The sequence below is a fragment of the Monodelphis domestica genome, chromosome X, assembly GCF_027887165.1.
Source record: "Monodelphis domestica isolate mMonDom1 chromosome X, mMonDom1.pri, whole genome shotgun sequence".
Taxonomy (NCBI): Eukaryota; Metazoa; Chordata; class Mammalia; order Didelphimorphia; family Didelphidae; genus Monodelphis; species Monodelphis domestica.
Window position 1 is genome coordinate 86997412 of NC_077235.1, and position 23810 is coordinate 87021221.

The 23810-nt window shown below is 54.3% G+C and overlaps 1 protein-coding gene across 2 annotated transcripts in view; it reads right to left on the reverse strand.

Moving 5' to 3' along the window:
* The window catches only part of GAB3 (GRB2 associated binding protein 3), a 143863-nt gene that overhangs the window by 13909 nt on the left and 106144 nt on the right, over positions 1-23810 (reverse strand). Inside the window, exons 3-9 of one of the 2 annotated variants that reach the window (XM_056809530.1) lie at positions 22088-22304; positions 18870-19378; positions 17090-17148; positions 14557-14779; positions 7698-7779; positions 3731-3833; positions 2019-2135 (exon numbers count right to left, since the gene is read on the reverse strand). In XM_056809530.1, coding sequence (XP_056665508.1) covers positions 2019-2135; positions 3731-3833; positions 7698-7779; positions 14557-14779; positions 17090-17148; positions 18870-19378; positions 22088-22304 — 1310 coding nt within the window. Of the gene's footprint in view, positions 1-2018; positions 2139-3730; positions 3834-7697; positions 7780-14556; positions 14780-17089; positions 17149-18869; positions 19379-22087; positions 22305-23810 lie in introns of both variants that reach the window. The other variant, XM_056809529.1, reaches the window with a different exon arrangement.

Here is a 23810-nt window from a genome sequence, read left to right on the forward strand (position 1 = left end):
TAAAAGAATATCATCGTATGGTAAGAGAGACAGAGGCAGAGGTGAATCTCAGGGCACGCTGGGCAGTGCAAACTGAGGCAGAGTATAAGAATCTAAGAGATACAAGGACAAGGAGCAAGCTCAAGAAAGACTCGAACTGCAGCACTGCCCTCCTTGACTCCAGAGGACCTGCACGGAAGCACGACACCCCCCTGCTGCCGCCGGACAGGGGGCAGGCCAAGGCAGGATTCTTTTTGCTTGTCCCCACTTCCCTGCTCCAAGGTGTTTTCTTTCCTTTGTTCTTGCACCTTTCTTACTCTGGAGTCGAGGAGGAGGGGAGGCCTAAGCAGGTGGGCTGAGTTGGCATCAGTGATGCCGTGGGAGAGGGCAGGGGAGGGGAGAGCCACTGTACTGTCTCTAACAATGGTCAGTGTAAAGAGCAGAAGAAAGAGAAGAGGATGTTTGAAGCTCTGAAAAGAGCCTGGCATTGCTTGTACTTAGAAGGCCAAACAAAGCAGACTGAGTGGAGAGCTGTCATTTCATGCTTGCACATGCCCGCTCCTTTGCCATTTTTTATTCAAAGGGAAACAAAGTCGGGAAGTCAATTCCTCTAACGAATGTCTGCTGTCCAAAGTGGGTTGTGGGCAATATCATACCCCCCCCCCAGCATCTTCCTTAAAAGGTTGGGAGGCCTCTTCTGCACCATGATGAGCTTGGCACCTCCTGGTCACCTCAATGCCAAAGAGCCCCAAGGAGCTCGAGCACTCCCTGCTGTGGCAGCCAGACCATAATAGGAGATGGAGAGGCAGGAGAGTTGCACCTCGGGTGTCCTCAGTGGGGGTCCTGGCCCTTCCCCTCCCTTTGTTAACTGGTGCATTGCTCCCATGCTGAAGGGGACTGGCCTGGGGCAGGCCCACTCCAAGATAGTTAGGGAGTTCACACCAACAGGTAAGAATAAAAACAAGCTTTGTCACAAGGGAAGGCTTTTTGGATGGGGGGAGGAGTCTCTTGGGAAAGGAACATGATCTAAACACCCAAGGCTTGTTGTACCCTGAAGAGATCATAAGGAAAAAGACTTGAACAAGAACATTCATAGCTGCCCTCTTTCTGGTAGGAAAGAATTAGAAAATGAGGGGATGCTCTTCAGTTGAGGAATGGCTGAACACATTGCTGTATCTGTGGGTGATGGAATACTATTGTGCCCAAAGGAATAATGAACTGGAGGAATTCCATGGCGACTGGAACAACCTTCAGGAAGTGATGCAGAGCGAGAGGAGCAGAACCAGGAGAACATTGTACACAGAGATGGATACACTGTGGCACAATTGAATGTCATGGACTTCTCCATTAGTGGCAATGCAGTGATCCAGGACAACCCAGGGGGATCTATGAGAAAGAACACGATCCACACCCAGAGGAAACTCTGTGGGAGTAGAAACACAGAAGAGAAACAACTGCTTGATCAAATGGGTCAAAGGGATACGGCTGGGGATGGAGACTCTAAAGGAACATCCTTGTGCAAACACCAACATGGAAATAGGTTTGGATCAAGGTCACAAGTAAAAACCAGGGGAATTGTGCATCGGCTACGGGAAGGGTGGGAGGAGGAGAGGGAGGGAAATAATGTGATCTGTGTAACCAAGGAATAATGTTCTAAATTGACTAACTACAAACTTCCACAAAAATAAAACAAGAACCCAAGGCATGGTTTTGCAACACATGACAGCTACTGTCAGGAGTGGGCCGGAGCTGGCAGAACCCAGAGGCATAGAAACAGCAGTTGCGCTTCCTCTGATGGCGGATACACGTGGACACACCTCCTTTCCCTCCAGAAGCTCTCTCCCCCGTTCTACTAGACAGCAATCAAGTTCTGGAGCCCTGGTGGGACACTCCGGGGACTTACACCTGGGGCCACCTCCCAAGAAGGAAAGGGATGACGAAATCCTGTGAGCAAGCCCAGGGAGCTGGTGGAACTCCCAGCGTGAGGGTGCTACACTGGACTGGGCCCAGGCCTGGAAACCCCCAGATGGGACTCCTACCTTGAGCACTGGAGACGGAGACGCCGGATTGAAATCCAAGGCTAAGTAATCAAGGTTGAATTTCTTTGGCCAAGAAAATGCGTTCTCACAGGGGGAGGAGTGTCCTTGTCCGTGTTCCTGCTGGGAAGAGACAGTGCAGAACTGAGCCGAGTCCAAGCAGCGCATGAGGGCATCTGTGGCCCAGTGCTGGACCGGCCCTTGGGACATGCCTCTTCCACCATGACGTCCGTTTTCCCACCAGGGCCTGAAAGGAGGGCTCTGGGCAGAGTTTGCTGGCGACGCCGAAGTGGGCTGCAGTGAGCAAAGGGCTAAAGCCTGGAGCCAGGGCCAAGGGAATCCAGACGCTGGGCCCAATGCTAAGTGCTAAATGCCCCCCGTGGATCCCTGGGACTCTCCTTTGGCCCCCTCTCCCTCCTGGCCACCCGGGCACGTCACAGTAACTCCGGTTACGGTTTTCCCTGCTGGAGGAGGGAAGCAGACGCTCCCCAGCGCCATTTCCCCAACTGCTGTGAGCCAAAGGCCTGTTCCGATGGCTCCCCCTAGTGTCGAGCTAATTTCCGGCAGGCTGGGGGGGGCCCTCTGGCGAAAGCCTTCGTCCCAACTCTCCCAGAGGGCCTGGGACTCGAGTCAGCCCGGGAGCAGCTGCCCCAGAAGCGAGGCTCCTTCTGGGCTTCCTCAGAGGGCTGCTCCTGCAGACCCGCCCCAGGGACACTTTCTACAAATGCCAGGAGAAGTGTCTCCCTCCAACGTCTGGCCAAAGGAGAGCACCAAATGGCGAGGCCCCTGGCAGCCTGGCTCTGGGGCAACTCAGTTGGAGCAAACAGAAGGCTGCTCTGCCAAGAAAGACAGAAATCCATGTCCTGCCCCTCCCCCAGGAACTCCCTCTTTCCAGGTGGGGAGCGTGGGTTCAAGTCTGTACACTTTCTGGTATCAAAGACCCTCTCAGGCTTTCTCCACTTGGCTCCTTCTTATCAGTCTGATTCAAGGGGGATCATCATCGCTGTCAACAGAGCGGAGAAGCCAGGAGCATGGGTCGGGGCTCCGGCCTCTCTGCCGTCCAGCGGGACCACCGCGAACTCTAGCAGCCCAGGCCGGGCCTCTCTGCCCGGGCCACAGGTGACTGCTTTCCCGGGCTCCCCTGCTTCCCTGGAATCCACTGGATCTTTCTGGCTCGTGGAGGTCAAGCTGGGCATCCAGTGGTCTCCCACCAGGATATTCCCAAAGGCCACTCCAGTGGAGTTGTGCGGGACCAGCAGAGACTCTCCCTAAGGCTAGAGCAAGTCGCCACTGGTCCCTGGCCTCTTCCCAGATTTCCCCTTTACTTCTTGTACCCTAAGGAGACCTGGGAGAGGCATCACCACTCTACAGTATCCCTTTAAAGACTATGAAGAAGGAATCTCAAAGACCCTGATGGTTCTCTTGGACACTCAGTCTGAGCTAGGTGCCCACTGAAGGGCCCGTCCATCATAGGCAAAAGCACTGGCTGAAGGTGGTTTTCTGATCCCATAAACCCTTGGGGCCCCAGGGGACTGCCTGTCCTCACCTGCCTAGCCATTCTGAGCCACAAGTGATGCCACTGGCCACTGTAGCCAAGGTGGGCATGGAGGGTGATGAGACTTTGGATCCGGGTGCTAATGCTCCAAAGCCAGGGTGGCTGGACTTTCTCTTTAGACTTCCTTGTGGCCCTCCCATCCCCAGGCCAAGTACTTTACCATTTGAATGTAACTTTCTTCCTCTTCTCCGGAAACGGAATTGGCGAATGCTCGGGCCGAGTTCATCCCATCCCTCTCTGGAGAGAGAAAGCTGGTTTGGTTGCTAGGAAGAAAAACAGAGGAGATGAAGGAAATGTCTTGCAGATGCTTTGAACACCCGCCAAGCAACGCCTTACACGGAGGCCCATGTGCGGAGGAGAGCCCTTTCCACCAGCTCTGGTTGCTCAGCGAGCCCGTTACCTCCATTCCTGGGGCTCGACCTCAAGTCTCCAGGGGAATTCTTAGCTAGGACACAGAAGGGAGGTTTCGGCCGATGGCTCCAGAGACACGTGGCACACAGCTGGAGAAATTGTCCTGCACAGCCATGGATGGTTTGTCCAGAAATGGACTCAGTGGCTCTTCCAACCACATGGAATCCCGAGATTCCACTGAGGCTGGTTGTCTGTAGTTCAGAGAAGACTGAAGCTTGGCCTTCAATGCCACCTGACACTGCCTGTGTGATCCTGGGCAAGTCACTTCATATCCACACTGCAGTCAACCAATGGGCCAGTCCAAAACCATCTCAAGTGTTTGTTGTGTGCCAGGGAGGGAGCAGAAACCCATCTGGGCTGTGGAGAAGCTAATCTGTCAAGGGGCCCACACCCAAATCAATATATACAGGATAAACACAAAATGGATGCAAAAGAATGGCCCGAGGCTAGTTGGCCCCTCAGCTAGCTAGCCAGCAGTTCTATGGCATCCAAGGCTCCTCTGGCCTCTCAGGCTGGAAGTGGGCCCAGAGATGGGCACTTCAAGCCCTTGGAGGGCGTGGCCCATTTTCTTTTGGGCTTTTCCTCCTGCCATCCCGTGAATGAATCTGCCTTGGCAAAGGCTGGTAGGTCTGTTGCCTGTCTCTGGGTCCCAAATCCCGGGCCAGCACCAAGCCACGCAGAGATGTTTGTTGGACTGACTGGAGTTCCCGCAGGGACTGAGCAGATGCCCAGTGACCCCAGGGTGAATCAACTGGAACAGTAAGTCTGATTGGTCCCCCAAACCATCCCCTTCTGTGCCGAAGAGGCCATGGTGGCAACATCTCTGCTCTAGCAAGAGGCCTCAAACGTCGGCTGACTTTCAGCCCCTGCCAAGGGAGGGGAATGGAGGAGCCCCGCTTTCCAGGAGGTGCTCTGGGGCAGTGGAAGGCTTTGGCTCCCTGTGACCGTGGCTCAGGAACCGAGGCACTGCCAGTGAAGATTTGTCATGCTGGGTCAGACCCAGGAACAGCAGCACTGAGGTGGGGCTCGAGAGAAAGTTGGACCGTTCTTCCTGATGGAAGCTGGCAAAGGCCCTATGTATCTCAGCTGTTCCCCAGGGCTCCTCCGGATTCTGCTCCAGTCTGACTCCCCGTCACACAACCCCACTCCGGCTGAACTGAGCTCCTTGCCCAGGCCCTGAGGGATTTCCCCCTCCTCCCAGGTGTTCTGGCTCTTCCTGCCCTGGACACGAGCTTGGATGGACGTCCTGAAGAGAAGCTGCTGTTCGAGGTCAGCCACTTCCCTTTTCCCATCGTCCTCTAGCTCTCCTAGACAAGGAGCTTGCCATTCCCTTGCCCAAGAGGCTAATTCCCTCTGGCCTGGCTGCGAGGAGGAAGATGCTTTACTGTCCCTGGCCTGGCCTCCCACTTTCTCCCTCCTGTTCCAGGTCCCCGATCACCCTGAGGCATGACACAGGCTGCCTTCCTTCCGGTGCCTCCTCTGGACATTGGCCCCATCCACTCGGGTCTCCCTCTGATCCCGAGAGGACCGACCATGCCAGGCTGCTTGGCTCCTGGCATTGTCTGACTTTCCACATCTTCTCATGTAGTGCCACATGAATAGCCACTAAAGCAGCCTGGGGGCGTGAGGGGGAAAAGGAAAGCCACATGACCAGACCCCAAGCGGCACCAGATTCTAGGCTTTGCCCAGGAATCAGCTGGGCTCCCAACCCTTCTTTAGACCTCCGGCTGGCAGTCATCGGGGATAAAGGAGTCAGGAAGACACACACACACACTAGCTGGGGCTCTGGGGTCAGGTCCACATAACCAACCACTCTACGCCTCAGGTGGGGCTGGGAGGGCCTTTAAGTCCTCCCTCACAGGGCTGCTGGGAAACCCCAGAAAAGAACACGTTCCAAGCAGCACGATGGCAGCAGTTGCCTTTGAGGCATCGTTTTCCACCTATTTGGGGTGCCTGACGTTTGCCCTAAACAGGCCAGAAGGTCCTTGACTGTGGGGACTGCTCGCTTGTTGGTGTCCTCAGTGGCCCGCGTCTGTCGAACGGGAAACAGTGTCCTCCCCAGGCCACTACAGGCTCGTTTTTGGCCGAACACAAAGCGCCTGCTCTTCCTTCTGGCTTGTCTGGGAAAGTTTCTTCCCTCGCTCTCTCCCAATCAAGAGGCCAAGGAGGACAAGAGGAGCCACTCAAGTCAGTTGGGGCTTGCCTCTTGTGCAGAAGGGAACAGCGCCTCCTTCAGGATAGCCAGGAACCATTCATTTCCCACCAGATGCCAGCTTGTGCCCAGCGCCATGGAAACTGATGGGAGTGCCAAGGATGGGGCCAAGGCCCAGCTCTGCCAAGCATTGGCCAGATGGAAAGAAGCAACAGGCAGCCCCTGCCCTCAAGGAGCTTGCCACTGAAGGGTGGAGCCAGAGCCAGGAGATAATCTGCACTGCAATTCTAAGGGGGAAGGGAAGGGAACCAGGTGCCTGCCTCACATGGACCAGGGCGCTGAAACAATGGGACACGTTTATCTAGCCCTACTGTGCGTAATGCCCTGTACCGAGCGAGCAAGCGAGCGCCACAGATACAAAGAGGGAACATGGCACAGTCTCTGCCATGGAGGAGCTTTTGCTCAATGGGGAGACACACACCCACCCACTCGCCACGTGGGGCTCCATCCAGTTTACTTTCAGTTTTTGGTCAGGGCAAACCCTACTCTCCCCAGAGAAGGTTTCCATGCTCAGTGGTCTTTGGTGGCAGCCAGTAATGTGGAACGTGCCCATGGAAGGTAATTGCTCAGGGGGTGGGGGGCAGACCTGAGATTTCACTGGGTCCATACTGATGGGAAAGATCCCCAGACAATGTGGGGGCTTGTCTGTGTGGGCAATCCACAGGGGGAGGCTTGGCAAAGTTCCATTCTCTGGGCTTCTATCAATCATCATTCCATGTCAGAGTTGCTTAGAGACCTCGAGGGCAGGGGAGAGGGAGACACAGAGAAACAGATGGGGTAGGGAGGACAAGAAGAAAAGGAAGGGGATTGAGAGAGGGAGGGAGGAAAAGAGATGGGGAGGGGGAGAGGGGGAGGGAGGGAGATAGACAGAGACAGAGACAGAGAGACAGAGACAGAGAGACAGATGGGGGAGAGAGGGGGGGAGAGACAGAGACAGAGAGAGACAGAGGGAGGGAGAGAGAGACAGAGAGACAGAGACAGACAGAGACAGAGAGACAGAGGGAGGGAGACAGAGACAGAGAGACAGAGACAGAGATATGGGGGAGAGAGGGGGGAGAGAGACAGAGACAGAGAGACAGAGGGAGGGAGAGAGAGACAGACAGAGACAGAGAGGGAGGGAGGGGGGAGAGAGACAGCGACAGAGAGACAGAGGGAGGGAGAGAGAGACAGAGAGACAGAGACAGACAGAGACAGAGAGATGGAGGGAGACAGAGACAGAGACAGAGAGACAGAGACAGAGAGATGGGGGAGAGAGAGGGGGGAGAGAGACAGAGACAGAGAGACAGAGGGAGGGAGAGAGAGACAGAGACAGACAGAGACAGAGAGACAGAGGGAGGGGGAGAGAGAGACAGAGAGGGGGGGAGAGAGGGGGGAGAGAGGGAGAGAGAGAAAGAGAGAGAGAGAGGGAGGGAGGGAGAGAGATGGGGGAGGGAGGGAGGGAAGGAGGGAGGGACAGAAATGGGGAGGAAGGGAGGGAGAGAGAGAGCTGTTCCTCATGACTTACTAAGGCACAGTCCACGTCCTGGTCAAAGCCGAGTGCTCCCGGATAGTAGAGAGGCTCCCCAGATCCAGAGGTGGCGGGCGTGCTACAGGACAACAAGAGGGGCAGTTAGATCTCGGTCCTGGACAGAAGGTGGCATGGCTGGGCAGACAAAGGTCTGCAGGGGTCACTCAGGGTCCCACATGGTGCAGGGCATTTGAACCCCTTCTTTAGCAGCCAGGGGGCCAGAAAGAAGAGATGGCTTGCGTTTCCTGGCCTCCTTTGCCCTCCTCAGCTGCTGTCCGGCAAGCATGCTCAGAGAGTAGTGATGCGGCCAGGCAGCCTGCCGAGGAAAGGAATGAGAAGAAGCCAAGCACGGAAAAGATCCACGGATCTGGCCAGAGGATGACCACTGACAATGGAGAAGCCCAAGGATCTCTAGCACCTGGGACTTAAAAGCCAGGAAGACCTGGGTACAAATGGTGCCTCCAGAGTGGCTCTGAATGGTCACAGCGGTTCTGGGCCTCAGCACTTGGTGGCTAATTGCTCCAGCATAGACCCTCGGGCCTCGGAGATGTGGGGTCTTAAAGGGAGGGAGGGGATGGGCTTGGCCACAGACGCCAGAGTGTCTGGGAAGTCTCCAGTGGCCTGCCCTCCCCATGTTCCGGGGCAGGAATGTGCTCTTGGTGCCTTAGGCAGTAAGAGCCGGGGTTCCTAGGAGGGCCTCCTCCATCCCTCTGCACAGAGAGGCTCCTTCTCTCCCCACCCCCACTGTGATCGCTGGCTTCTTGGCTTTGGAAGAGACTGTCCGGACCTGCCCCGCCTTCTCCGGCCGGCCTCCTGACCCCCCTCTTCAAGGCTCTCCCTGTCCACGAGTTGGCTGCTGTGGCCTGCAAGCCCCCTGGTCCGTCTCCAGGGGCTTCGAGGCCTCCGTGGAGCGTCTGGGCCGGCCGCTTCGGAGAACAGCCTGAGCTGGTGAGCTGGCCCAGGGGGAGCTTTCCGGCCCTTCTGGCCTTGACCGGGATCATCTGGGAGGCCCCGCGCTCCCTCTGCACTGCCCTGTGCCGCGCCAAGTGGCAGCTGTTTGAGCGAGCCCATAGCCGATGGGATGGGGCTGCGAAGCAGCTGAAGCAGGACCCGCCGGCAGCCTCCCCGGCTCTTCCCCAGAAGTCCTTCCGCTGGTGCTGGATCTCCTGAGGGCTGCCTGCGCTTGGGGCCCGAAGGAAGGCCGGAGGCGGAGACACGGGAGCTAGCGAGGCTAGCCCACGGGCACGTAGGAGATCTGGGGCCTGCCTTGATGGATGACCCATTCAGGGCTGAGGGGAAGCTGCCCCACCCAAAGCTGCCTTCTAGCAGGAACTACCTCAGCTCACCAACGGAGGGATTCGTCTGGCAGTCGGGCTCAGGGGTCGGCCCGTAGTTTGCTCCAGCTGGGTGTCCCCACAGCCTCGCAATGCCTGGTGGGCCGAAGGGGGGTAGGAGCAGGAAGCCCCCAGGACCTTGGTGAGGAACGCGATGTCCCGCCACTAGAGGGAGCCGCTGAGCAGAGGCCAGAAATGAACAGAGGGGAAGCGAAACTGTGAGCTGGCCCAAGCCAGGGTTCTGTCCCTGGGCTGGCCACCTGATAACCAGGCCCAGAGATAAGCAGGCAGAATTGCTTTTGGCTGGAGGCCATAAGGTCTTCCTTCCATCCTGGGGGAGAGAGGGCAAGAGACAAATTGCCCCAGTGATTTCATTGGTTTAAGGGGCTCCCAGTGAGGAAAGTCCCTCTAGAGATGCAGCTATAGATCACTCTTAGAGACTTGGGAAGTTAAGTGACTTGCCCAGGGTCACCTGGTCAGAATGTCCTGACTCCAGAATCATCGATTGTTTTGAAGTACTAGCTGTGAGGTGTTAAAGGGCTGGGCTGGTAACAGGAGAAGTGGAAACTGGGGACGAATGGGACAGTGATCGCCAGAGAAAACGTAGCAGCACCTGGACAATGGTCAGTGGTAGGCAAGGGGAAGGGAAGAATCGAAGAAGGTGCTGAGCTTTGGACTAGATGTGGGCACTTCTGTTCAAAAGAGCTGCCTGACCGGGAGGCAGGCACCCAGCCCCACTCTAGCTAAACCTGACCAAACAATGGCTGAAAAAAATGTGAAGTGGCTTAGAGCACCATGTCTGGAGTGTGGAGGACACAGGTTCAAATCAGGCCTCAGATACTTCCTGGCTGTGTGACCCTGGGCAAGTCACTTAACCGCCACACTGCCTATCTCTTGACACTCTTCTGTCTTAGAAGTCATACTAAGGCAGAAGGTAAGGGTTTACCAAAATAGAATGTGAAACAGTAGTCAATTACTTCTTCCATGCCAGCTGGACAGGCGAGTTGGTTTGGACAGATAAACAAGCCCCCCAGCATAACCAAAGATAGAATGCTAACCAGTCTCGCAGGCTTTGTGTCCAGAGGCAACAATAGCAGAGGGTTCCTCTGGGCAGAAAGCTCCAACGTGGCAGCCTTGGAGGCCTAAGGGAGTGCCAGGAGATGGCGACCAGGACCAACATTGTGCTGACCACGATGCTGGGACTGGGCAGCCCAGGCCCAAGGGCTCCGAGGTCCCCTCTGCTCTGTTCTGAGACAACAAGCTGGAGCTCGGATCCTCCAGAAAAGGCAGGGTGGTCATCCAGCCCCAAAGGGCAGCACAGAGCAGAGCCTGGCCCTGGCACGTCCCTGCACTGAGGCTGGAGAGACGAGTCAAGCTCAGAAGAGCCCGACCAAGCTGGAGCCCTCTCTGAGGGGCCCGACCACCAACTCCCAGGAGCAGAAAAGCCAGGGGCTGCCCATCGGAACCGCCTCTGCGCTCTGCCAGGAGAAGCCGGGACTGCCAGACGAACCCATAAAAGGCTGTCCAGCTGCACCACTGTGAGGAGCAGGACCGCCTGCCAGGGGCACAGAGAACTGAGTGTAAACTTGGGTACCAGTTGGGTGAAAGACAAAAGTAAACCAGACAAAGTGCAGTGGGGCGGGGGGGGGGGGCTACTTAAGAGGAAGGCCAATAGCAGGGAAGCCAAAGGAACTTCCCTCCAGGGAAGAAAGGATGAGAACTGGGATGTAAGCAGCTGGGGGCCCATGCCTGAAGTCCGGAAAACCACAGCCTCCCCCCTTCTTAGCTGGATGACCCTGGGCAAGTCACTTCTTCCCCTTTGCCCAGCCCTGACCTCTCTTGTGCCTCCCATCAATTCTAAGACAGACCTTTTTCCAAGTCCCCAGTGCCTTAGCCAGAAGGGTTAGGGTTTAGAAAAGCTGGAGCTGGGCGGTGTGACCCTGGGCAAGTCACTTCTCCCCCATCGCCCAGCCCTGGTGTTTCTCAAAAAGAAGGGGAAGGGTTCAAAACAACAGTGCACTGAAAAGGTGAAGTGCGTGTGCCGAGCCCCCAAACCGAAGGCCAGACCCCAGCAGGAGCTTCAGTGAGCTGGATGGGGGGGGGGCACAAGAATACAGGGTTGCCAGGCAACCCAGCCCAAAAAAAGAGCTTTTTCCAGGCGCTCCGGCTGGAAATTCAGCCAGTCCTCTCCCCCGCCTTCACTAGGGAAGCGTCAGCTACATTTCCCAGCCTTTGAGCTCCTCTGGGTTTGGGGAGAGGGGCGCTTGGGCTGCCCCTCCATGTTGCACCGGAGCATCCTAGCCGGAGAGATTGGAGCCTCCCTTTGAGTTGGCTGGCTCCTCCTCCTCCCGCCTCCAAGGGGCGGGGCACTGCAGGCTCCTCCCCCTTCCTCCCAGCTCAGGTATTCTCTTTTGGCCATCTGCAGAAGTCAACTCCCCCTTCTCATTTGGAGGCCGCCTCCTCCCCTCCTGCAGCTCCCCCAGCATGCGGGCCTGAAGAGGCTTCCTTCTCAGTCCATCTTTGGCCAACGCCCAAAGGTTTGGCCGGGTCTCTCGGGACATCCTGGGAGACCGGGAGGCTTTACCAAAAGTCCTTGCCGCTCCTGAGACAGCGGAGAACCAGCGCGCACTGTGCGCACAAGCCCACTGCAGGTGCTCCCGGAAAACAGCTGACATCCCTCCAGAAGTTTCCTCTGACCATCCACACGGGCAAGACCAAGTGGATGAAGACTGCCCATTGCTCAGATTTCAGCATGCCAGCACAGAGCTTGCTCCTAGTAAAGATTTATTGATCAGTTGATTGAGTAGGGAACTTCCAAGCATTCCTGCTGAAAAGGCTAGAACCTGAGTAGATATTTGGCAATGGAAATACAGGTGCCAAGAGAAACTTCTATGGAATGCAATTCCAAGAAAACTGTTTGCATGTGGGATGAGAAATAAGTGCCCTCTCTGAACCCTAATATCTTTAAAGATCAAAGGGGAGCAAGAGTCTGTGGTAGTTTTGTTCCATTTCAATCCTCTTAGAAGACAAAATGAGAAAGTCTGAGGGCAATACTAGGAAGGAGAGGGGGGGGAAATGGAGGAAGGTCATGATTGAATAATAGAGGCACATAAGATGAAGAGTATGCAGACACAGAGGAAGGTAGAGAGAGAACCCGTATCCCATGACCATCATTATCTGACCCAGATAAAGGAAAATCAAATACAATTATACACACAGACACAAAGATTTGGGTACAGAAATACAGTAAGCTCAAAAGGGAAATAAGAGTGGATAGTAGTGTGGGAGGAGAAGATAAAGGTTTAAAAAGGAGGGGAGGGAGATGGGTAAGCGAAAAAGAAAGGAAAAGGAAAGGAAGAAAGAGTAAGAATGGTGGGCCAAGGGTGGAGTGAGGAGAAGAGTACCAAAGAAATAGGCTATATAGCATATAAGACCATAAATGTTAGGAAAAAATCACAAAGATTCACCAAGAGTTAACATGAGGGGCTGGAGCAAACCCCATTATTTAGCAGCCGAGTATTTCTGATGGTCTCAATGTCCTTCCTGTCTTATTGGGACCAAAAGGGTTTGAGCTCACGATGGGCAAAAAGCCAGGAAAGAAGGCCGGAAAGTGGAGTTCCCTTTTTTCTTCTTGTGATTGAGATCGACTTCTTGTCTTGCTACGCAGGAGCCCCAGAGAATGGAAAGTCAAGATGGGTACTTCCTGGTTGTCATGCTGGGAACAGGAAAGAGAACCTCAGCAGTAGGACTCGGGGACCCTGCTTGCTTCCAGGAGTGAAAGTCCTAGGCTTCTTTCTGGGCTTCATTCCACGTGATTCGAAAGATGCTCCTCGGGCTCCCCTAACCCTAAATTCTCCAACATTTAAACGCAAGTCTAGTTACACGCTAAGTGTCACCTTGGCCTAACTCTGAGGTAGAAAGCAGAGCTCCTAACATTCCAGGGAGCTGTACGGAAAGCTCTGAACCACAGCTGGCTTGGTCTTGGGTGAACAGCTTCTCTGGGGCGTGGGAAAGCTACGGAGGCCCTTCCAGGGTGTTCCCGGATAGACAGGCTGGGAAAGGGCCTTGGCACACCAGTTTGAGCACCAGTCTCCCTCGCTCTGAGGGTGGTGGCTAGATGAGCCTTTGCCAACACAAAATCTGAGGTCAATTGCTTGTGCTTAAAGAAAACAATCCACTTGTGATGCAGGCCCTTATTCATTCGCTTTTTGTTCCTCCTTGAACGTGGGAGCGATTGTTGTGTTCGTGCTCGTGGACTTGGAATTAGCCTTTCAAGGCAATGAAGTCTTTGCCCACACCCATTCCCCTCAGCGTCTTTGATGCCCACCATCTGGGGGAACCCTAGGACGGACCAGTCAGTACATTTAGGAGGTGGCATTTGTCTCCAAGGCAGAGAACCTCAGCAATCTCTGATTATCTTGAGAGCAAGCCTAGAAGAAGGGACTGACTGCCCAGGACTACAGTAAAAAGACCCGAGACCAGCACTGTAGAGAGGCACAGAGAAGGAAGATGGCCCCAAGTACTGGAGACTGTCCCGGCAGAATAATGAGCCAGGGGTAGAGGCTGATCTCTTGCACCGTGCTTCCCTCCCTTCCGTATTCCATGCACTCCTCTTCAGAGCCTCACCCTCCCTTCAGAAATTCCCTTGTTGGGTCTGAAGAGCTGGCTGGAAGGTCAAGAGAGGAGTTTGGAGAGCTCCTTGGAGCTCAAGCTCCCTGTTGAAGTCTACTTGTTTGTGGGCGAAGTGCCTTCTGATGGCGGGAGGACAGAGTGGAGCCTTTGGGGAGGCTGGAGCATGCCAGGGGCAACCAGGCAGGTAGTCTGGAGAGAGTGCCACCCGGCGGACAAGCCAGAAGTTTCTCTGCTTGGATGCTAACTAGAGCGCATACCGCCACAGGGTAGGCTTCCCCAAAGCAGGTCCTCTAGACCATTTACACCACAGTATCCTTGCTGCAGTATGTGAGCTGTCCACACAGAGAGGAACGTGCCATGCCCAAGCCTCTATGGGAGCCACACTAAACATGCTCTGCCCAGTTTTCATCGTCACAGGGAAGACCTGCTTTTAGACCATTCCCTTCCCTCCCCAAGCTCCCTTCAGTTCTCTGGTCTCCTGTACCCTTACATGGCTAAGGCCTTGGCCAAAGACATTCCTTAAATGAAGAAAATTCTGAGTTCCATTCCTAGGATTGGAAACAGCAAGGCTTCCCAACCTCCCCTACCTTCCGAGAATAAGGCTGGACCCCATGGCAGAAAAGAACTGGATTTGCACTGGGGATCAATGATAGACGAGCTATATGCCCTCGAGGAGTTCACCTACCCCTCTAAACCTCAACTTCCCCATGTGTTAAATGGGGAAGACAATCCTCATAGCCCCTACCCCCTCAGGATTGTTGTGGGGAAAGTCTTGGGAATCATGAGCTAATAGCACTGGATGATTCCAGCTTCCCTCAGCACCTCAATCGGCTCAGGAGCTGCCCTGCCCCGCCCCGCCCCATCTCCTGTACAGTAGCCAAGTCACTTACTTCTCCTTCGGGGCTTCAGGTCTCGATTCACTGGGGGTGGTTCCAGATCTTTGGGGAGCTCTGCCAGGGGATTGGAGAGGCTCTCAGGGCTGTTCATGGCAATGTAACCATCAGCATTGCTTTCTGGTCCAGAGCCAGCAGAGGAGATGCTGGGGTGCATGGGGACATAACTGTCTTCAGAGCTGCCCGGCAGGGAGAATGGTGGCAAGGTGAACCGACAGGGCTGCAAGAAGAAGGAAGTTGGCACCTCAGATCCCTGGTCTATCGCAGACCACTTGGGGCCAATGGGCATGAAGGCTGCATAGACCTGCTGAGAAGTGGTCAGAGAACAATAAACAGGGGACCCTTCCTCCCCTGCTGCCCTCATCTTGGCCAAGACATGCATCCAGGCTTCCCCATGTTTCAGTTAAGATGGAGGCCAGCAGGGTTCAACTTTCTGAAGAGGCATGTCATCACGGGCTGGCCCCAGGGAGTGATGGTCAACCGCTGGGCCTCACAAGGATATGCCCACATCAAGAGAGGGCAGCGTGATTGGCCCAGGGAAAGGAGCTCCCCTTGAAGACATAGAGGCTAAACTAGTCAAATGCTGGCCCAAGGAAAGCAGAGGAAGGTAAATGTGCTCCATGGTTTGGCCCAAATGCCAAACCTCTTTTAATGAGAAGCCAGAGTAAACTTTCCTATGTGCTCTCCGAAGCACTCCACAGACATGATCTGGCTTGGCTCTCAGAAGCCCCCATGAGTTGAAACCTTTGACACAGAGGGGAAGCATCTTGCCCATATAACTGGAAAGTAGAAGAGGCAGATTTGACTGCTAAGGCTCTCTGAGCTGGAAGTCCAGTGGCATTGGGCTTTGTTGGGCTTTGGCTTTTCCCATCAATGAAGTAGCACCTTCCAGCTAGAAACACCCTGGGGAGTAAGGCAGGGACAGGAGAAGAGCTTGAGGGACAACCCCCAAAGATTCTGGGTTGGATCAACATCTCATACCCTATACCAAGAGAAATTCAGAATGGGTAAACAGCTTAAATATGAAGGAAACTATACGTAAATTAGGAGAACATAGAATAGTATACTTGTCGGATCTGTGGGAAAAGAAAGATTTTAAGACCAATCTAGAAATAGAGACTATCACAAAATGTAAAATGAATAATTTTGATTACATTAAATTAAAAAGGCTTTGTACAAACAAAACCAATGCAACCAAAATTAGAAGGGAAGCAACAAACTGGGGGAAAATCTCTAGAACAAAAACCTCTGACAAAAGTCTAATTTCTCAAATATATAAGGAACTAAATCAGTTGTACAAAAAAATCAAGCCATTCCCCAATTGATAAACGGGCAAGGATCATGAATAGGCAGTTTTCAGATAAAGAAATCAAGACTATTAATAGGCACATGAAAATGTGTTCTGCATCTCTCATAAATGCAAATCAAAACAACTCTGAGGTATCACATCTCACCCTTAGCAGATGGGCCAATATGGCAGCAAAGGAAAGTGATAAATGTTGGAGAGGATGTGGCAAAATCGGGACACTAATATATTCTTGGTGGAATTGTGAATTGATCCAACCATTCTGGAGGGCAATTTGGAATTATGCCCAAAGGGCTTTCAATGCCTGCCTGTCCTTTGATCCAGCCATACCACTGCTGGGTTTGTACACCAAATTAATAATAATGAAAAAGACATATACAAAAATAGTTATGCCACACTCTTTGTAGTGGCAAAAAAATTGGAAAATTGGGGGCTGCCTTTTGATTGGGAAATGGCTGAACAAATTGTGGTATATGTTGGTGATGGAATACTATTGTGCTAAAAGGAATAATAAAGTGGAGGAGTTCCATGGAGACTGGAACAACCTCCAGGAAGTGATGCAGGGTGAGAGGAGCAGAACCAGGAGAACATTGTACACAGAGGGATACACTGTGGCACAACTGAACATAATGGACTTCTCCACTAGTGGTAATGCAATTCTGAGGGACTTATGAGAGAGAGCACTATCCACACCCAGAGGAAGAACTGAGGGAGTAGAAACACAGGAGAACATTTCCTTGATCACATGGTTTGATGGGGATATGATCAGGGATGTAGTCTCTAAGTGATCACTCTAATGCAAATAGTAATAATATGGAAATGGGTCTTGATCAATGACACATGCAAAACCCAGTGGAGTTGCTTGTTGGCTATGGGAGGGTGAGGGAGGAGGGGGGAAAAGAATACAATCATGTAACCATGGAAAAATAATTTAAAGTAAATAAATGAAGATTCTGGGTTGGATCTCTTTAACACGGACCTCCTGGTGTGGCTTCAGACTTCCCCATGTGACATGGGATGCATTTGCTAGAGAGGGAGGCTTGGTTAGGAGTGCCGAGGAGTTTGTGAGAGCACGGCTTGCTTCAGTTTGGGGGTGAAGGGCCAAGTGACCCAGTCAGTTTGAAGAACAGGGAAGCTAGCAAAAGAAAATGAACAACTAACCAGCCGAACCCAAGCACTTCTCTGGCCCACCTGGAATTGCAAGAAACAAGATGGGGCTCTTACCAAATTCAAACTAAGCCTCTTATCGCGGTGGCATCGCAGGGAACTGCCTTCTCTGTCAGCTGCAAAGCAAAGCACACCAGACATGATCGTCAGTCACCTTACAGGGGGACCTCCCCAAATGAGGGGTCTTGTGATTGGGTCTGGATGGCACCTGATATCTGCCCTCTGCAGGAGATTCCAAGCCAGATGGGAACACAGGACAGGTGAAGGGGCCCAATGAGTCTTGTGCTCTTAAGCACCTCCAGTTGTGAATCCAAAGATGGATCGATCATAGCATAAAGGCAGATCGTTCTAGAAAGCCATCATCGCTGAGGCCTTGGATGGCCGTCAATCTCTAGGACCAGCCAATTCTAGCTTAATAACATCCCGCTCCCCTCATAGCCTTGACCCTTCCATGGCAGCTTCAGTGCGTGGAGGAGAGGCCCCCTGGCTGGGGGCTGCCCCAGAGCTGCTGCAGCAGAGCAGCCTGAGGGGAGTCCAATTCCGCATAATACAAATTTCCAGAAAGTGAGAGCTGTCTGTAATGGGGAACCAGTCAAGATCGCTGTGCTAGTGAGTCATAGAACCTGAAGATTATGCTTCGTTTAAGAGACTCCTGCTCGCCTCTCCAGCCTCCCCAACCAATATGCAGCCAACCTCTGCTGGAGGGTCTGAAGTGAAGGGAAACTGCCTGCCTTCCAAGCCATCCCCTTCCACTCTGGGACAGCTTGGCCACTTCCACCCATTACCCATTACCCTGGAGAAGATGTCAGGGCTCTGGTTGGGCTAGTGAAGCAACAGCAGTATCTTGGCCACACTAGTGGGGGCTCAGGAGCTGTGGTGCTGCGTGGACACTGGCTGTGCCACAGAATGCCTTGGAGCTAGGGGGCTTTTCTAGGGGCTCCCAGGGCACTCCATTCCCATGGTCTGTTCTCTGGGACCAAGCAGAACATGGTGAACCCTTCCTTCATTGGATTCTCTTCAGCCCTTGTCCTCTTCAACTTCCTTTGAAGCTTTGGACACCCGCCTTCTGGGCTCCCGTCCTCTTTCGGGCCACTCTTCTCCCTTGGCTTTGGTGGCATTGTTCTTTCCTGTTACTCTTCCTGCCTCCGATTGCTCTCCTCTAATATTCCCCGAGGCTCTGTCCTGGGCCCTCTTCTTCACTGTACCCTCTGCCCAGGCAATCTCCCAAACTCCCAGGGTTCAAATGATCCTGTCTACATGGAGGCCCTTAGCAGAGAAGCAGAGAAGAAGAACTGGTTTCAAGACAGGTCATTTGTTTTGGCCATAGCTAGTTGGATATGCCGGTGGGACGTCCAGGGAGAGACGTCCTGGAGGGAGGGGCAGATGTGGGTCCAGGGTCAGGGCTAGAGAGGGATCTGTGAGGCACATTCATTGTGGTGATGGTTAAGGCCCTGTAGCAAACAAGAGTGCCGAGGGAGAGAATGGCAAGGAAGAAGAGGAGAGGGCCATAGAAGAATGCCCACATGGAGAAAGCTGGGGAAGGAGGAAACCCCAGCTCATACCAGATGGTCAGCCTCCCCTCCCCAATACCCTCCTCCTGTCTTTCAGAGCACAGCCGGGGTCCCATCCTCCACCATTTGGGTTTCCCTGGCCACCACAAAGGATCTTCTCTCCCTTCTCCCCTTTGGAGCTGGACATTTAGCACAATACCTGGCATAAAGTGGGCGCTTAATAAATGCCCATTGACTGACTGTTGGCTGACTAATCCCACTCTGCCCTCCAGCCTTCCTTTCTCACTGAAAGAGCTGAGGACCCATGGAGGGGGGTGGATACTTACCCCGACCGCTTCTGACAGCATCTAAACTGGACAAGGAGATCCTTCTTGGAACTCCAGCCCACTGAGTCCTCCTGCCCCCACCACTGCTGCCACTGCCGCTGCCGCCACAGCTGCTGCTATGGCCGTCCCACAGAGGGGGCCTCTCCTCCGAGGAGCGCTGTTCCATGAAATGGATTGGTTTGGGAGGACGAGGGGGTGGAGTGTTGGGTATGTTTTCTCTTGTTATGGCACAGGAAAACATGGCGGGTCCCTTGGCCACCTGAAAACTGGGAGCTGAGGGGCTCCCCAGCAAAGGTAAAGGTGATGAGCAGTCACTGGATGGTCCCCCAAAGTTGCTACAGCCAACCAGAGCAGCGTGGCCCCCAGGGGACAGCCCATCCTGAAGTCCATTCCCGCTGCACAAAGAGGGCAGCGTGTGATTGGCTGCCTGGGCCTGAAGGGGATCGATGAAGACCTCATCTGACGACGTTTGCTCCAGGGATCGGTCGGAGTTGGACCAGGCATCACATCTGCTGGACGACAGGGGAGTGAATGACATGAGCTAGGTGAACACAGGAAAGACTACGATGTTCTCGGCTCTGGAGCCACAGCAAGAAACCCCACTGTGCCTCCACTGGCCTGAGTCCCATTGGCCTGCTGGCCTGGGCTCCCCAGGGCCCTGCTCGATTGGAGGGGTCATCGTGGCCTGCCAAAACAGTTGCGAAGGCTTCTGGGAGGCTGGCGATCTTTTCTGGGGGTAGAGCTTTTGGTATCCCAGTGAGGGGAATGAAAAGAGCACTAACTGCAGGGGTTGGGGGGCTCTGGGTTGGGAGTATGGCAGGCTCCACTGGCCCACCTGGCTCTGCTTTATTCTAAATGGAAGGCTCCCAAGGAAGAGCTTATTCAGAAGAAAAGAGGTAGACTGCATTGACTGGGAGGCAGGCCTGGAGGGTCAACTACAACCTCAGACCCTGCCTAGCTGTGTGACCCTGGGCAAGTCACTTAACTCCCATTGCTCAACCACCATTAATTACTCTTCTGCCTTGGAGCCCATGAACAGGATTGATTCTAAGGTAAGAGCTAAGGGTTTAAAAGAGGAGAAAGCACTCAAAGGAAGCCAGATGGTCTCCAAGGGAGATGGAATCCTTCTCTCTGCTTTGGGCAAAGAATGATGGGACAGACACCGTTTCTTGTCCCACTGGTCTCTGCAGCACAGGGCAGGGGGAGAGGCTGGGGAGGTAATGGCAAAAAGCATCCCTCCATCCAATTGTTTTGAAAGCTGATGATTTTTCAAACAAAAGAAGCGTGATGAAATCGGCCCGACTTGGCCTCAGCTGGGGATGGGAGGGACCCTGGAGGAAAAGGGTTTTGTCTGCCATCAAGTGCTCCACGCCTGAAGCTGGTAGGATCATTAGGGGGCCCAGAGCCCTGTCAGCCTCCGCCCTAATTCCCAAAGCCCCTATCCAGGCTACCTCCCAGCTGCTGTTCTCTTTCCTGGCCTCCCCCTCTCCTCACCAAAGCCCCGGAAAGGCCAAGGGCCAGATCCTTTTTCCTCTGCAATGTCCTGTGCCTCCAGGTGGCCATTCACTCTAGGCCTCCAGCAGCTCCCCTACCAGACGGCCTCACTGCTTTTCTCAGAGACTCCTGGCCTGGAAGCCTCTCTCCAGGCTGTCCCCTCTCCCAATTCTTCACACCAAGGCCAGACCCAGAATGCTCCACTCTGACCCTGTCTTTCTTCTCCTCCCGGACTTGCAGGGCCTCCCCGTTGTCCACCAAGGCAGAAGTGCCAGTCTGCCAGGGAGTCAACCAATCTTTCCAGCCTCACGGCCTTGGAAGGAGGAAAGTCCAGGCGGAAGCTGCCTCTCTCCTCAGCCAGCTTTGAGCTGTGCAAACCCAGGTGAGCCTCTCTCCCCGAGGCTCCCGTATTCCTGATATGGGTGTAGCAGTAGACGGCTCGGGCTGCTGGGAGCAGCCAGTGAGACCGTGTGTGTGTGTGTGTGGGGGACACTGACTCCCATTACTCCTGGGGAAAGTAGAGGGATTCTGCCAGTCCCCCCCCCCGCCTCGATGTCCCCTTCTTCCTGCTTTCCTGCCTGTCTTCCCCCTTCCTTTCTGCTTCCTTCTATAAACATGACTTGAGTACCCATGCTGGGGAAGACCTTGGGCCCTAGCTCTAAAGCCCAAAGGACACTGAGACGGCAGAGGAGAGGGCAGCCCAACAGGGTACACAGCTGAGGCTGAATATGGAGAAGAGCTCCCCACCAAGCACTCAATGCAGGTTGGAGCAGGGAGAAGGGGGAAAGCTGCAAGAAGGAAATGGCACCATAGCTGAGCCTTCGGGGCCCAGGAAGTCTTGGGCGGAGGCGGAAAGGAAGAGGGAGCTCCATGTGGGCAAAGGCGGCAGCCAGGACGCTCCCTGGAAGGGAGAGCGTGCAGAGCCCAGACTGGGAACAAAGGGCAGGCCAGCTCCTCTGGAATGGGGAGACTGACTACTTCCAGGGAAAGAGGGGTGAGTGGGCAGGCAGGTGGGGAGCCTTACTGGATAACGAGGCTTTGGAGCCACATCTACCAAGCTTAGCAGTTTGGAGTCCAAAGAGGCAAACAGAGGCAATCGACAGCCACTGAAGCTTTTGGAGCAGGGGAAGGGCGCGCTCAGACTTGCTGTTGTGTCAGCTAGGTGGGAGATGGATTGAAGCAAGGAGAGCCTGGAAGCCAGGAGATTGATCGCCCAGCAGGCTACCATCATCACCCAGGTAGAAGGGGATGGGACCAGAAAGAAGCAAAGAGAACTAAATGGAATGGCCAAAACACAGCGATGGATCTGCCATGGGGGAGGAAGGACCAGAGAAGAGTTGCTGATGGCGCCACAGTTTTTAGCCTGGGTGACTAGAAGGGTGGTGGTGCCCCCAAATAGGGAAGTGCGAGAGATGGGCAACTTCTGCTTTTCCACTGTAATGGCCAAGAGGGGCTGGTGGGCTTGATTCTGTTGCCTGCACAATGCCTCCTACTGGCATCAGCTTCAGGAATGCAATTCCCAAGCAAGCATCCCAAAGGTCTGAATTGGGAAGCACCTCCTGAGAGTCCTGGAAACTGGCTCTCAGAGGGAGAAGCATCCCCCCCTCCGAACGTGGCAAATGCCCCAAATCAGGGCTCACTCCTTGGTGGCACTGGGGATTTCTAGCCTGGAGAGTGTGTCATGGGCACTTTGCTCCCCTCGGGAGCCAGCAGTGCGGACTTACCTGCTGGAATTGAGCTTTCTTGTCTCACAGTGGGCCAGAACCAGATAGTCTGGCAAGGAGAGTGCTTCGGAGTCAGCTCTGGCTTCCTTACCAGGGAAGGCAGCTGTGGTAGAGTCATCAGCGTTAAGAGAGGAGTTGGCTACATGAGCCCCACGGAAGGAGCCGGCTGGGGAAGGCTGAGGAGATGAGGTGATGAGAGAAAGGCTCTCGGCAGAGTCTGTTTGGAGACACAAACACCTGGTTTAACATTTCAGAGCGTTCCCGAGACGCCAGTCGTCCGCCCACCACTTCGGAAGTACAGATTCCCATCTTTGAGCAGTGGATGCTGAGAAGGAGAAGCCAGAGCAATGTCCCAAGAAGGGAAAGAGATGCCTGATGGACTGATTCCAAGCAGCCTCCTGGTCAGACTCAGCCGCTCCCTCCCTGGCATCCCAAACCCAAGCTGGTGTCAAGTCTCATCCATCCCCGCCTCTCCCTTCCCTGGGCCTCTCCCCTCTCGGAGCTGCCCAGGCACCTTTATGAAAGCCCAGACGCGGCCGGGTCCCCGGCCTCTGACTCCCCAGTGAGGGACTGGCCCCCAGATGCTAAGCCCGCCGCCCAAAAGGAGACTCCAATGCACTTCCGGAAGGCCAGAAAACAATGCTCGGAACCTTCCCGGCCAGTGAGTCCTGACCAGAATTTGGGCTGGGAACAGATGGGGAGCTTCAGCCTTGTTCCCCAATACAGAAATCCCCCATGAGGAGAGCCCATCTCCCCTTCCTCTTCAGAGATGAGTTGGCAGGAGCCCGGGGGTTCCTGAGGTCGCCTCGCATCACAAGTCTAGCTGCAGAAACCCTAAAGCCCAAGATTTCACCATCCAAGCCTGCCACCCCAGATCCAAAGCTCCTGGCATGCCTCCCCGCCCCTCTCGGCTAATTCATTCTTATTGAGCTCAATGGCTGGATTCCACCATGTGACAAAGCCTCTCCCAATGATCAGCTTGCAGACAAGATGTCGCAGACGGACTTGGAACTGGGTGAATGGCAGGGCCCAAAAAGAACGATGAAGGGTTTGGTGCCAGCCTGGAGAGAAGCCTCTGGCGGAGAGAGACTTAGCAATGCACACAGGAAAAACCCAATGGCTGAAAAACGCCCACTTCCCGGATTAGGCAGCACGGCCAAAGCAGCAGACCATCAAGCTAGCTGCCGATCTTGGATGGGACCTGCTGACGGACTGGCGTCAAGGACTAGGCCAGGACATTAGGTAGCCACCATTTGGGAACAATTGTGCCTACTGTCAGCATCGAACATCGATCTGTTTTGCCAGATTCAACGGAATCCAAAGGAGAATCCAAAGGTCCACGGTTTGGGTGCAAAGAGCTTTGGAGTGCCAGAGGGGACAGGCACTGGGTTCAGTCAGAGCTCCTGGATTCCAACCCCAGCTCTGCTGCCTTTCGAGTCTGCCTATGAATCAGGGCTTAGACTAGATGGTCTTGCTAGGCATTGGGGATACAGAGAGGAAATGGAAATGGGCCTTGCCCTCAGAGAGTCTGCATTCTAGCACAACCTAAACACACTGAATGGGTCCACCCAAAGTAAGCTTCCAAGGCAGAAAGGGAAGGGCAGGGTGAGGAATCCGGAAAGCCTTTCCATAGGAAGTACCAGCTGAGCCGATACGGATTTAGGAAGTCAGGCCTGTGACCAGCAGAGTCTCCAGGAAAAACGTCACGAGACCCACTTGGAAG